General features: G+C 40.5%; 1 protein-coding gene across 1 annotated transcript in view; it reads right to left on the bottom strand.

Annotated features, from left to right (window-relative positions):
* Positions 1-5,862: 5,862 nt before the first annotated feature.
* The window catches only part of GPR158 (G protein-coupled receptor 158), a 312,886-nt gene continuing 302,905 nt past the window's right edge, over positions 5,863-15,843 (bottom strand). The window contains exons 9-11 of the mRNA XM_048837832.2: positions 13,460-13,565; positions 11,933-12,079; positions 5,863-11,284 (exon numbers count right to left, since the gene is read on the bottom strand). Coding sequence (XP_048693789.2) covers positions 9,815-11,284; positions 11,933-12,079; positions 13,460-13,565 — 1,723 coding nt within the window. The 3' untranslated portion in view covers positions 5,863-9,814. The remainder of the gene's footprint in view (positions 11,285-11,932; positions 12,080-13,459; positions 13,566-15,843) is intronic.

Below are 15,843 nucleotides of genomic sequence, written 5' to 3'. Positions count from 1 at the left end.
ATGGCCCCATGAAGGAGCCTCCAGCTGATATCCCCGACGGGCCTCAGGACCAGGGTGGAGTATAGGCTGGCCCACCGGGGCTCCTCACCTTCTAGAGGTGGCAGGAGGTCCCGCCACTTTGTGTTGGGGCAGGACACGAGGGTGAGGAAGTGAAGGGTGTGGAGCACGAGCATGTATAGGTGTTTCCTTGGCGTGGTCTGGAAACGAACCGGCTGCAAATCGTGCAGCTGGCTCACGGAGAAGGGGCGGGGGGACCAGTTGGGTCCATGGGGCTGGGGCCCGATGAAAAGGTCCGGAGGGCTTGGGGTGGAGGGTGGGTGGGGCATGCCCTCCTGCAGGACCCGGTCGAGGTAAGCCCGAGCAGCGGGCGGCAAAGCGGCCCTCACCTCCTGAAGTATGCACCGGGGAGTACAAGGCCTGGAGAGTCCCATACGCATCAGGGGATCCAGCTAGTCTCCCCGGTCGTAATCCAGGAGGTCTCCGACTCTGGTGACTTCTGCCACGACCAACCTCTGGCGCACCGAGGGGGACTCCGCCACCTGCACATGGAGCTGGGGGTTGTGTAGCAGGGGCTTCGCGAGGAGATCTGTCCCCTCAGTGGCCGCCATGGACTTGGTCGCCGAGACCAGTTTCCAGGTCTGAAGGAGGTCTTTGTAGAAGACCGGCAGCCCGGAGAGGTCTCACGGAAGACCTCTCGGATCGAGATAAAGGAGCTGCCAGTCATATCGGAGCCCTCGGAAGCAGTGCAGGAAGGCATGCGCCATACTCTCCACGCCAGACTACCTGCACCATAAAGGAGCCTCTGCAGGGCCTGGAGGCGGAAGACACGGATCTGGGTGCGTAGGCACTTCAGACCCTGCCCTCCCTCCTCCAGGGGCAGATGGAGGACCCCTGCAGAGACCCAGTGCAGTCCTGGCCAAAAGAACTCCAGAATCGCCGTCTAGAGGTTGGCCAGGAAGCCCGGGGCTGGGACCAGGGTGTTGAGCCGATACCAGAGCATGGACAGGACTAGTTGATTGAGTACCAGTGCCCTCCCTCGAAGGGACCAGTTGGGACTACCAGAGTAGTCCTTTCCAGTTCCGGAGCCGCTCCGTCACCCTGCCCTGTAAACCGTGCCAGTTCTCCGGCGGAGACAGATGTGTGGCAGAAAGGTAAACGCCGAGATAGAGCAGCAGACCCGCGCTCCACCAAATGGCCTGAAGCACAGGTAGGAGGGAGCTCGCCTGCCATTTGGCATGTGTAGTGGGGTGGTTACCTGCTCCTGCCCTGTGGGGCTTAAAAGACAGCCCTGGGAGAGAGCCAGGGCTGAGGGCAAGAGAAGCTAGGCTGATTGGGGAAATGGCCGCAGCTGGGCCATGCACCACTCAGGCCGCAGCTGGGCCTATAGAGGGGCTGCTAGGTTAAAGCTTAGCCAGTCTCTCTCTGTGTTCAGAGAGGGAAGGGCCTGGCTGCAGGGACCTGAGGGAATACCTAGATTGGAGCAGGGCTGAGGGGGAAAAAGCCAGGGGAGCTCTGGCCTGGAAACCCCCAGGCTGTGAGGTCTAGATTAGGGACTATTAGGTACTGGAGTTGCAAGGGGGCAGCCCATGGGTAGACAGAGGCAGCAGGTCCAAACCCCTTCACCTGTGATGAGTGGCTGATACACTGCAGTCTGCCCAGGGAGTGGGGCTAAGTGAGGACTGACAGTAGGCAAGACTGAGGTGAAGTGGGGACAGCCAGAGGGGTAGCACCCCAGACAAAGGGGCACCGGGTCTGGGAGGGACACAGGGGCCAATGACAGGTGGATCACCAGACAGCAGAGGGTGCTCTGAAGGCTGGTGAGCTAATTCCCAAGGACAACCAGCAGGAGGTGCCACCGGGTGAGTCCAGCTCTATTACAGCATGGTATCCGGTACCTTCATCTAAATTGTTCATTTACCAGGGCATTGATTCTCTCTTGTTTTTTTTCCCCTAAAAACATCCATAATCCTGTGCCCTATATGTAGTATTCAGGGAAATAATGCAGTTATGTTTGTTTAAGCAAATGGTTTGATTTTTCTTACACAATGTACAGCAAACAGTACAGACCTTTGTATCAAAACAGAAAATCAGTAAAAAGATTTGTCCAACAAAGAGAACAATCATCTAGACTTTAGGTTGGGGTTTTCAAAGGAGCCATTGGAATTCAGTGGGTTTGGAGCACCTAACTCCCTTAGGCATCTTTGCAAAGACTTAATTTCTATTCTATCTAAATGTCAGACTATTAATAATGTTCCTATGGCATGCTATAATATCTACTTTGCAACTGCTGCCCCCCTCCCACACACTTGTTGGTTTTTTTTAAATTATCCTGAATGTGTTTCCTTTTCTCAGTGAAAGAGGAGGCGGCAAGGGACAAATTAAGGAAAAGTGTGAACATTAAGAAAAATTATGTTGTGAAATCATTTTTTGTTGAACCTTGCCTTAGTGACCAATTGGAATTCTACATTACCCTTTTGTGACTTACTATGGATAAGGCTAAGATTTAGTCATGTGTATTTTTAGTAAGTCGTGGACAGGAAACAGGCTCTAAACAAAAATTCTTGGCCCGTGACCTGTCCATGACTTGTACTATATACCCCTGATTAAATCTTGGGTGCTTTGGAGCAGGGGCTCCAGAGGTGCCATGGGTGCACTGGGGCGGGGGGTAGGTTCTGGGCGTGGCGGCACGTGGCCAGAGACCGCTGCTGGTGCTCCAGGGGTGTGTGTATGTTATGGCCTGGGATCGCCGCTGGTGCTAATATCGTTCAGGGAGGTGGTACGATACTGGCAGAAAAATTCCTCCTGTCAGCGTACAATGTGTCTACATAAGGGGGCTATGCTAGCATAACTATGCAGACATAGGCTCTACATGTAGACATAGGCTCCGCCCTCCCCCCACACTTTTCAAATCTACACATGAACATATGCAATCACCTCACCCTTCACTGGAATACAGCCCTCTCTAGGTTAGGATGCAGAAGCTGCTAACAGCATAGAGCAACATTGGAGCTTAGGGTAAAAGTGGAGATGCAGACAATACCCAAATGAAAGTGCAAGGGATTCAAGAAGGAGAATGTACAGTAAGTACCCCAAATGGAATTTTAGGAACCAGGAATGTAACAAGGTATTACTAAAATTGTAATACAAAAATATAGGTGCTTTCTAGCAAAGTAATAGACCGACTGACTGCTACTGCGTTTGTACAGTGCCTAGCACAATATGACCCCATTCTTGGTTGGCCCTTAGGCACTATTACAGTAATAAAACAATAAATAAATCCAGAAGTCACTGATTACTCGGGGATGTTAGGATTTTTTTACATCATCCCCATAACTGGTTCATAATGGCAAAAGATAAAACAGCTTTTAATCTTGTTATCTAATTTATTAGCATCGACTTTTACATCCCGTACGTTGAATTATAATGGAATTCCCATTGAACTAAGTACAACAGTGAAAACAGAACAATATGTCTGACAAATATTATCATAGTAAACACTAAAGCACATAACTTGGCTTGTATTTAAAATGTTTCACAGGTACTTGCTCACTTGCATGGACAAAATATCAGATATGAAAAAAATCTCCTTACACCTTATGTTTTTGTCATAATATATTTTCTTAATTCTGTTTCCCTGCAGATGAGGGACTGAATGGAACGGTTGTGCACTTCACAGTGGTAATCCATAATTAATTATAAATATTGGAAGCAAATATGAGCCTAGATGCTTCTTAGATTGCAATGAACATACTGTTTTCCTTGCAGTTCATATTTATTGTATTTTTGAAGGACATTACCAATGAAAATGCAAGTTCTCATGAAAGTCAGCAGAACACAAATTCAACGTAACATGTACATCAGTTTTCAAAATTGTATTAAACATTTGTTTTTCATCACTCGTTCTATAAACTGTGTGTCTATTGCTTTTGTACTTCAAGTGCATTTAAAATATTTTGAATTAACTATGACTTACAATGAAGATGTAGAGTTATATACCAAAATATTACAGGAGGATGTCCTGTGCATCAATACACATAAAATATGAAGACAATAAAATTACTATTAACAAAACAGAAAAAAAATATAAGTAAAGAGAAAAGCTAGCCAGGTTTGTCTTTTTTTTTTTTTTTTATTAAACAAACTGTGTATTTCTATATGCCTCATAAGAAGGTGGCATGTCTGAATGCCATAAGCACAGGGACCCTTTTCAGTACTGGTGAGATTTTCCCACAGGTAATCTAGCTCATCTCTCAATGACAGTTTGGACAACACAGGCTTTTTTAGAATCTTGTGTCATGTAACAGTGTAGGCATCATTATATGATACAACACTTTTCATTAAGAAAAATAATATCAACACATTTTCACTGATAGCACCCAACCACTACTCTAATATTTGGAGCACTATACTCTTTTACATCTTTTGAATGCAGTGGAAAATTAGCACCAATCATGGATCTTGGCGTGTAGATTTCAATAACTTGGTAGCGTAGCGTAAAGCAGGCCATTTGTTCACAGATAGTCAATAACTAAAACAATCAATAGCATCAGTGAAAAAAATGTTCAACCTTTTGAGTATTAAAGGAATTTGAGCATTATAGCCCCACAAAGGGCTATAAGATAAACCAAGTTAAAGAATAATAGAAATCTTTTGTTATACTCCTAATATTGCTGGAGCCCATCTTTGAATAAATTAGCTCCAAACAACTGTCAGCAGTATTGCCTCTTTAGGAAGAAAAAGGTATGACAGAGTAACAGAGAACCAAAGAAATTCAGGGCTGGAAGGGACCTCAAGAGGTCACATACACCAAGCATATCTAGACCAAGGCTTACAGGTGTTTGTCCAATCTGTTCTTAAAACCTTCCAATAGCAGGGATTCTACAATATCCCTTGTTAACCTATTCCTGTGCTTAACTATCCTCATGGTTAAAAAGTTTTTCTGAATATCTAACCTAAATCTCATTTGATGCAAATTAAGCCCATTACTTCTTGTCCTACCTTCAGTGGAAATAGAGAACAATTGATCAATGTCCTGTTTATAACTGCCCTTAGGATATTTGAAGACTGTTATCAGGTCTCCCCCTCACTCTTTTTTTCTCAAGATTAAATATACCCAGTTTTTTAACCTTTCCTCAGAGGTCAGGTTCAAAACCTTTTATCATTTTTGTTTCTCTCCTCTGTACTCTTTCCAATTTGTTCATATCTTTCCTAAAGTGTGGCACCCAAAACGGGCTACAGTACTCCACGTGAGGCCTCACCAGTGCTGAACAGAGCAGAACAATTACCTCCCATGACTTAGATATGACACACCTATTAATGTTGTGCAAAGCCTAAGTTATACTTCATCATACAACTGAACCAAATTATATGTCATATTGAAATAAATATAGTCAAAAGCTTCAAAATTTTGAATTTTTAATGAAAAATTTCATCCAGAATTCAATTTTTGACAGAAAAACCAAAAAAGTTGATGAAAATGCATTTTTTAAATTTTGGTCAGTGACAGATGCTGCCACCTATAGATCTGGTCAAAATTTTCTGATGATCAAAAAACTGTCAAGATTTCAAAAAAGAGGCACAAATTTAAAAAAAAAACTCCCATTTTTTTCCATATTCCAACCAACTCTAGAAATAACTATGACTATCTTACGTTAACCATGTACCTATTTCTGCTGCAGTGATCTGAAGAAAACAAACATTATATGCAACATATGAGAATGAAGATATTATCATAAGATCAATTAATACCTTTAATGTGTTGGAAGACTCACTTGAAATGTTATTTTTCAAAGTAGATCAGAAAACAGTTCAGTTTGAAACAGTGACCACTTTGCAATACAACATAAAAGGATCAGAAACAGATTTTCATATAAATGTGCTTTATTGCAGAGAAGTTACATTATTTACATGCTGTGACACATTACAACATAAATCTATCAAATATTTCAAGGTGGATACTTAGGTTGCCAGATAATATTTTTATAAGAACTACTGAATAAAGTGAATAGACTTTACAGCTTTATTTACTCTACAAGTCTGAGTAGCTAAAATGTTAAAAGTGAAAAGGCAGTATTTTCTCAGGCGGGCCAGTCATCGAATGCATGCAAAAGTCTAAGGAGAGAAAATATAAAAGTGCTGTCTGATTTCTGATCCATAATGCCACCAAAGCTGATGGGAGAGTAATTATTTGTATTTTAAGCACATAATTCTTGCATAAAATATACAAGTCTATTAAGATTGGTATAAATCTAATTATTTATGAAACAAAGGAGAGATGCAGCTTACACATGCATTTGAAAAGGACAACCTAGCAAATGTTTGTGACCTGAGCGATTATCATCTATTTTCTTAACAAATCTGCTGGAAAACATCTTAATTCTAGAGTTGTATTTCTCTTGGCTGAATAATGACAATGGAACTCCAGAAAAACTAAGAACAACTAAGCAATCTAGCTAATATATGCTGGTGGAGGAAAATCTATGGAATATAGAAAATCATTTAAGTATAACTTAGTATGCCTTCTTTAAGCAACATTTGTAGCAGGACCATAGTGAAATATAACAATTCAGTGGAGTTTGGCCCCTTTGTTTTCTAAAGTGCTAAAACAATCTAAAGTACTAACAGAGCTGAAACCCAAATATCAGTTACTGTATGTGTCAGGAAAATCATTCCTTAATGACTGTAATTGTTTTTTTAAAAAAGTTCTCCACTTTCACCAGGCTTAAAGTACATTACTTGAGCAAGCCTAACATCCATAGGGATAATTTTTAAAAAGAGAGGGAAGCATTCTGTTCATCAGAAAACAAACATAAAACTAAAATATCCATTCTGGGTCAGATCCTTGGCTGATATAAATCACTGTTATGCCACTGACTTCAATGGAGATATGTCAATATATACCTGTTAAGGATCTGGCCCTATTTCTTTGCTGCTGAATTTTCCCATTCAAGTTATCCTAAAGAAAAGCAATCAGCAGAGGGATCAGCAGTGGCACAAATACAGTAACACACATAGGAATTGATCCTGCCTGTGGTGCAACAGGTAGCACCAGTGCACGGATCCCATGTGGATCCCCAGCTGGCCTGGTTTGGAGAGCTACCCGCACATGACTGCCACATAGCAGAAGCAGTCCATTCACACGCCGCGCCACAGGAGTGCACAGATGGCAGAAGGGGCATGGTAACTAGTGAAATCAAGGCATGGCATCACACCCCTGTGAGATCCAGGAGGTGGTAGGGGAATGCAGAAGATACCCCTACCCCATTACTCTGTGCATGCCAGCTGCAAGTGTGGGTGTCATCATGCAGACAGGGACCTGGCAGGGACCAAGCTGCACCACAAGCATCATGGCCCCAAACACACTCAGCCCTGCTGGAGAAAGGGGCATGTCTGAAGGCCCATGTGCTCCTCTGCCTCTCAACACGGGCTGTCTTCTGCTGCAGAGGCAGATCCCTGCACATGGATGGGATTTGTGCCGTGTGCCTCTCCAGAAGGCAGTCAGCTTGCTCCTAGAAGGCTCTGTCTGCTTGGTAGCACCCTGAGATCTATGCAATGGCAGAATGAAGCCCACATATCATCCAGAGGACTTTGGGCTTGCTAACCAGGGGCTTGATCCTAATCCCACTGAAGTCAATAGACAGACTCCCATTGACTTCAATGAGCTTCAGCTCAGGCCCTAGATAACGTTTGTAGGATGGGGAGGACAGAGAGAATCTGTGCGTGTGCACTCTAATTATAACTCTTATCCACAGGCACAGTGCTGGAGGCAAGGCCAAGTCTCTCACTCTCCTACAGGATTGGCTGCCTTTGCCTACACCTCTGAAAAGGAGAGGGAATGTCCTCCTCGTTTCACTTTGCCCAAGTCTTTTATGAACCCACCTCTATCAGGCCCAAGAGAAGTCAGATTATATTACATATGTGTATCTACATATGCATTAAATATATCTATATGTATGTGTAATACACGTACATATATGATGCACACACACATATATTAAACAACACAGCATTAAGTTATCCTCACTTCTGGCTTTCCCGGTAAATCGCATCATCTTTTTCAAACTGAAAACTCTTCAAGAGGACTGGAATTGCCTTTATCTGGTGGTATTGCACATCTCCAAGCACAAAGCTGGGTACATGACAAGTCCTAGATTTAGATGAGCCAGGGTGGCACCTTGTCTGCTAGTATTTTATTTATTTATTAGTCTTTGTAACCTCTACAATACCTCTTAAGCCCTGACCGTGCCAAGATTTATTCCTTTGTCAATACCATTGACTTCAACTGATTACTCAGAGTGTATAAAGTTAAACATGTCTGAGTCTTTGCCGGATCAGGGCCTTAGTTATCCCTGGGGATTAATTGTATCTAACATATTATATGTTATTACAAATGTTACACACATGTAACATAAAAACATTTGAGAGCGGAGGAGTTTCGGAGTGTGTGTGGGAGGAGTGAGATGCCCCATCCTTTTCTTCTCTTTCTGTCTCTTGATTGCATTTTGGGGAGGAAATGTTGTGTTAGCGCTAATCTCCTCTTTTTGATGTTTAAAGGGCCAGTTCTTGGAAGTTCACCAGCAGGAAACACAGCAGTTCTAAACTATTTAAAATATTTCCCTTAGCTGTGTGTTTGTAGTGAAACAGATCATATTCCTAAGATTATTTTTTGTCATCTTTGTTCTTTTTCTTTAGCAGAATATGGTCAGTATGAAATACTGAGAAATATACTGATGATGGATGATTAAAGCAGGAATTCTGGAGTGATAAATGATATTTGTCACTTGTAACAAACAACAGATAAGTTGTCCTTGGACTTATCCAAATATACAGCTAAATAGATGACTTGCTCTCCACTAATAAAGTCTATGAGTGTTAACAGAGAAGTGCCAAACAAATAACTTACCTTGTATAAAACCCCTGAATAATACAGTATCAAACTATAATTTTAAATAATAGAGAGTAGAACAGAAAATTCACAATATAAATCACAACAAAACCCAAGGTATTTTCCCATACAAGTTATGGCTTTCATAGCCAGTGAAAGCTTACTGTAATTCATAAATAAACAAAAGTCTACAGCAGGTATTGTAAATTACAATAATAATAGAATATCTGCATATTGCATAAATATGTTGTTGTGTCACATAATATCAAAGTTATTTGCAAAATGTATACAATCTGGAATGCTTTAATATGAGACACAACAATGTACTTAAACATACATGTATAAGAAAATGAGAGCAATCATTATATAAAATGTATTTTTGGGATGCATTAAGTTAGCAGTGCTATCAAGGTTAAATATGTAAAGTGAAAAGTCATCTTTTCAGTAAGCTGCTCATTGATACCAAAGTTTGCCATCAGGACATTTTCCATGCCACACTTCTATTGGATCTTTCAAGTCCCAAGGGCAAGTTTTGCCCAGTTTGGGGCATTCAGGAATAATTCAGTTGGAATTTGATTAATTGTTATAGCCATTCACTTTTTTTTTTCTGTTTGTAAGAGAGAAATGGTTTTGCAAAGGCAGGTGTCTGTTCATTTAGACTGTAAACTCCTTAGCGCAGGGACCATGTCCCCTCCATGGTTTGGATACCACTGATCACACTGTTGGCACTCAACAAATAAATAACAATAATAATAATAATTAATTAATAATTTATTTTGCTTATTTCCTACTTTTTTCATGTTCTGATCCCCTCAGTTAAGTGATACTCCTTAGGAATTTTCAGATCCTCTTGGCCTAGTTCCCCTCTCACTTTCCTCCTTCCTGTAGTCTTTCTTCTTAGTGCTGCTACTCTTTTCAGTCCAAAACCTCTTATTTTTGAGGAGTTCCTGTTTTAGTTGTACCTAAAGTGGCTGTGTTCGATAAAGCTACACCTCTTTCTGCATTTGGTAAATCTGGTGTTTCAAACTCCCATGGGCAGACTTCAGCTCGAGACGTTAAAGCTTGCTGTAAGTTACTACTTGATCTATAGGAGTCAGATGAAGGCATGTTTCCCTCCAAGGGTGTGTTTTTTTTCTTTCCTCCCAAATTATTGAGCTTCTCCCTTTCAGCTATTTGTACTGCAGCTTTTTTGGGCAGTTCCTCAGATTCCCCAGCACAAATATTTGCTGCATAATATTTATTAACATTCTCACACTTAAACCCAGGGATGAGCTGAGACTTGGAATTTAAATGTTTTTTCTCATCTTCAAAAACCCGCTGCTCTGGGGTCTCCTGAGTGCATGCTTCCGACTTCTCTGTGCTCTTTTGATTCGATTGCTGATACCCATCAGCTGTCTTAAGCTTGTCATGAGATTTCCCCTTTGGTTGGGACGTGTGATTTTTCTCTGTTTCTGAGGAAGCAATAGACACATGTTTTTGAACTTTCGATTCAGAAGGCACAGAATCAGGAGTTTGGTCATAAATCTCCCAAGGACAAATTTCTGCTATGTCAAAATTGTCCTTAAGCAGTGACTTGCCTGTGCCTGTGTCAGGATTTGCAATTGTCTGACTAACCCTTTGTTGTTTCATAATTCCAGATTTATGGGGTTTCCTTGTCTCCTCAGTGTGAGTAGAGTTTTTCCGATGTGAATCTTTATGCTCCCCTTTATCACTGGCTGAGTGTTTTTTGCTGGCTTCTTTAACCTTTTGCTGAGGTTTATGGGATCTACTGGTTTCTTCTAGACTTTGTGTTTTCCCAGTTAACCCCAGAGTCTTTTCCTTGGCATTAGCAATAACACTGAGAGATTTCTGTAACACAGATGGTCTTGGTTGCAGAGGCTTCTTATCCGCACTTAAGTTGTGTGCACTTACTGATTTGCACACTAACGGGACGGATTCAGTGGACACAGCTTCAACTTTTTCTGTAGATTTTTTTGTGAAATTTTTCCCCGTCAAGGAATCCAGCAGTGAATTATCAGCAGTTATAACTTCTGCGCTTTCTGTGGATAAGCTATTAGACTCCTCTGTTTGATCTCTAACATGATCATAAGTGCTATGGGACTTTTTTAATGAAAAGACTCTGTTTTTCAAAGATTCCTCCTTTGGCTTTACATAACTTGTGGAATCCTGTGGGTTTTTTCTCACGACTGCAGTGTTCTTTGTAGCACTGTGGTCCATAAGGTCCTTATCCTCCCTGGAGCACTGCCTGGTGACTGTCTCAGGGATTTCAGTAATTCGTCTCATTATTGAGCGACCCAAGCCCTTCTTGGAGCACCTCTTTTTCTGGAGATGTGGGTTATTAGCAATCATCTTTTTCCTTTTGTAGATTTCAAGCTGGGCATATAGTTTCTTCAACTCATCCTAGAAAACAAATGGCAAAACTAGTACATATGACATAAATCAAGTCAAATGACCAGTCTCAGTGAATTCCATTTAAGCTCCAGTTGTCTAAATATGACATTAAATTATTTCATTGCATCTTTTCTACTGTTTAAATTTGTCATTTCTCCATGTACTTGGATTACATTTTTCATTGTTAAGGTATGTTCAGATTTAACCCATTGCACAGAATAGCCATCACATATGGTCTCACAGCATATTCCATGCACAGACAGTTATCAAATACTCATGCTGTATTTCTAGGCTTCTTCTGGAACCGAATGGGGTTACTGTACATTCTTTATTAACCAAAGAAAAAGACAACAGCCCCTTTCTATGGGCAGTGTACAGTCAAAGCACGAGTGGGAGAGAAGTGCCCTTTTATCAACTGAAGTAGGGATGATATATTTTGATCAGTTTATGAAGTTTTATAACAAGTAACACAGTCTCTGCTCACATTAGTATGTTTTCCCCAAAATATGTCACATGATTTGATATTGCTAGAACTGAGCTGGCCCACTTTATCTGGAGTCTGCAATAAAAAAAAATCAAACTGACATGGCTCAGAGTTTATTGGTAGAAAAACACTTGTCCTTAAAAATGAATTACAATTAAAAGTTTTGTATTTACCCTGATGTCCTCAGGGTCCAAACTGTGCTCACTCCAAGCTGAATTGATACTGCTGTTTAGATAGGATCCAGATCGACCCATGTCCAGTTCATCTTCATATGCTTCAGTAGCTATGTCATCTCTTGGGTTATTGCTTGAGTGTGAAAACTGCAATAAGTATTTGTAAAAAGATGTTGCAGTTAGTGTATTGATAAGGGTCACATCAACATTCAGAAGTGTTCAAAACTCCTTGGATTTCAACTCAGTGCTGGCCCTTGGCTATTGTTCCTCTTTCCTATCTGACTTCAGCTCTGACCCCGGGCTTGACTCTCAAACCCAACTCCTGATCCAACCACAAGATCTAACTGCCCAAGCCCCAGTTGTTACACCACCTTACTGTAGGCCAAAGATGCCACCATATCTTGTGTATCTTCCTGATACAGGCTAGATAGCACAATATTTCCCCTCCAAGCACAGATCAAAGTCAATATCCTCCATACAGAGGGCCCAAATTTACCTGTACTCTTATACACTGAACAAACAGACGCTTCACAACAGTTACAGAACAGTTATACTGAGGAAAGTTACATTGCAAAACTATTACTCATATGGCACTGGTGTACTTTAATCTAGATACTCAGCAGAACAGACAGACATTTCATGTGGCAAATGATCAGCACTACGGGGGCATATGCAGAAGGTGGCCAGGAATATGGAGACAGAATTAAGGATATTGTAAGTATGTTAACTTTGAATTTCCTTATGTTTGTGTAATGAAATTTTTTTTCTTACTATAATGTTCTAATAATTGATTTTTATAAGTTAAATAGATTCACAAGGTTAACTCTATTAACACAACTTTTTTGTGGGAATTTCCTTATTCCCACAAAAAAGTTTTGTTAATAGAGTTAACCTTGTGAATCTATTTAACTTATAAAAATCAATTATTAGAACATTATAGTAAGAAAAAAAATTTCATTACACAAACATAAGGAAATTCAAAGTTAACATACTTACAATATCCTTAATTCTGTCTTCTTTCATCAAGCATTTCCGTTCTAAAATTAAACTTTCTTAAAATGGAAATGCTCTGAACAAGAACTGAAATCAAAGATAACATAATAATGTTAAAATACAGCAATGGGCAAACATATCATTTCCTTGAAGTCTTGTGTGAATTCTGATATGTACCTTTGCAACACTTTTGAAACAGTATGTATCTCAAATACTAAATATCATAAAAGCACTTCTGATTAGCAAATACAAATAGTGGCTTGTGTTCTTTGCAGTTAACATTATCAAAAATAATTGATTATTCAAAGCAAGAATTTCTGCATATGTAGTAATAAAAGAGAACAAAAATTAATGAGTTTTCCCAAGTATTTTAAGATATGAAAAATTTTCAAATATATATATTTGAAACAATATTGGACCAATATCCTAATCCTCCTCCCCCAGTTACTTGCTAATTTTAACAAAGAACTGCTTCTGCGGAATTATACTGTTCTTTCTGTGGACTTGACAAGAAAAAAGATAGAAGAAGAATACCTTAGGTATCAGAAGTAACCCAATGGTAACTGTCACCGTCAAGTGCGTGTGTGCAAAGAACAACATCAGCATCCAATCGGACTGAAGTCTTGAGGCAAGACTAAATCTGAAAATAGAATTCAGAGTGTTGGCAATTTGTCTTTTTTAATATGTTAACCTTAATATTCCTGGAGGTAATTTGAATTAAAGATAAAATGATGCGTTTCTTTTGTATTACTTTGATATAGACTAAAAGTTACATTTTCATCCTTTATACATGTACCATAACTCCAAAGGAACTGTGGGGCACAAAAAACAGACCTTTAAAAATATAGCTTACTTAAATATTCTCACTCTATTTGTTCAGATTCCCATTGACTACAACTGAGCTATGATAATTTACACTTATTGAGGATTTGGCCCTACAATTTTTAGATTATTCACAAAAGCACATTCTTCTCTATTTTACAGCACATTTCCTAAATAAGCTGCAGCTACAGAAAGGGGCTGACAAACTGGCCAGCCATAGTCACAGAGAACTGAACTGAAATACATTTTAGAAGGGCTAAGTGGGGAGTACAGAAATGGCCTTGATTGCAGGAGCTCCCAGCTCAATACTACAGGGCTTAACAATCTTGCAAATTCTAGTGAATGAAAAGCTAATTTGACTAAATTAATTACATGAAGCTATATTAAGTAATTCTTTGCTGTGCTTTTTTTAAAGTGTCATAGAATAAGCACTGCAGTTAGAGCTGGCTGAAGGATGTTCGATTTATCTGCATATGAGAGTTCCCCAAAATGGTAAGCAACGGAATGGATGAATGGATGTACCACTGGCTTGTAATATGCAGGTTTAAAAAAATAATTCAAATAGAATTGATGTTTGCAACCTCTTTCAACTTAATATACATTTTATAATAACCATATACTTTTATTAATATCACTGATCTGGCATGAAACATTCGTTTATATGCTATAATAATATACACATAATTTCTTGTTTATTACTTGTAAGCATCCTGGTTCATGCATACAATAAAATATAACAGACTCTTCCTTAAACAGAAGTTGCCACACTTATATTTTGGAAGATTTTTTTTCTAAAACTCAGTTGGACTTTCTGTTATCCAGAAATATGATGGGTCACTAATTGTAGTCATCATTTGGTTATATATTAGAGCTGGATCAAAACATGGGGGATTTTCCATGGAAAAGTTCAACAAACAAAAGTGTCATTTTCATCTAAATTTTCCACAAAAAATTTCAATTTTCAGCAAAAATTTAAAAACAAAAAAATTTTGTTTGGGAAATGCTGCTGCAAAGCCTTTTGGGAGTTGTAGTTTGGCTGCCTCATACCACCATTCTCTACAGGACGCGAGGCTCCTTGGTTGGACTATATCTCCCATGATGAATCATCTCTCTTCTTCAATATAGTTGGGGGAAATATTTCAGTTGTCAATGAAAAGACAATTTTTTCATGGAAAATGTTGACATTTTTAATCAAAAATTTCATTTGATCAAAAACCCAATTTTACTTTTAAATGGTTTTGATGGAAAAATGTTAACCAGTTCTCATATTTTTCATATAAAATTAGTACAAGTTACTTAAAAAAAATATATTCGGGCAATAGGCAGAGACTGAGTAAAACTTGATAGCAATCGGGTGGGAGGTATGACAGCAAGCCCACCTTGATTAGTCAGTGGCCCCCAGTATAAGTACTAGGGTCCCCACAGTGCTGCCACGCCTGCCTCTCTGTGGGAGAGAGCAGATCCTTTCTGCTCTCTAAGAAAACGGAGCCCCTGCTACCATTCCTGGGAGGACAAGGAAGCCATATGCCAACTGCCGCAGCCTCTCTGGGAGGGGAGAGAGGGCCTCTACCACCAACACTGCAAAAGGACATTGGGGTCAGAGTGCAGGGGCAGAGGTACCGGGGTGGGGCCACGAGTGCCCCATGACGTGGTGTTCTAGTCAGATGGCTGTTCAATGGCCTGGCAGATGTAACTATAGCATTTTTAGAACATCCATTACTGCCCATGCCTTGTAAAAATACATAGAGTATTGTTCCAAAGCACTGCAGCTCAACATAAAAAATAAAGGGACATTTCAAGGGCACTAACTAGCATTCTTAGCAAGAAGCCAAAGCCTATATGGGTCATGGAGACTGATGTATTCTGTCACCCACAGATCAAGCAGAAGGCATGCTGGAAACAGCAGCTCCTGTCCTGCGGGGCTGGGCCTCGCTCTACTCAAGCCTGGTGCAGAGAGGAAGCAGGGGTGGAGTGCACTTGGAGAGCAAGCCCACCCAGCCCCACGCTCACCTCAGGCAGTGGCAGCTCCTGTCTTGCGACCCTGGGGGTTGAAGAGCAAACCCGACTGGCCCCACACTCATCCTGAGCACTAGTGG

This window comes from Caretta caretta, chromosome 2, assembly GCF_965140235.1.
Source record: "Caretta caretta isolate rCarCar2 chromosome 2, rCarCar1.hap1, whole genome shotgun sequence".
Lineage (NCBI taxonomy): Eukaryota > Metazoa > Chordata > Testudines > Cheloniidae > Caretta > Caretta caretta.
Note: the sequence above shows the minus strand (reverse complement) of the source record. Positions and strands in the feature narration are given on the sequence as shown.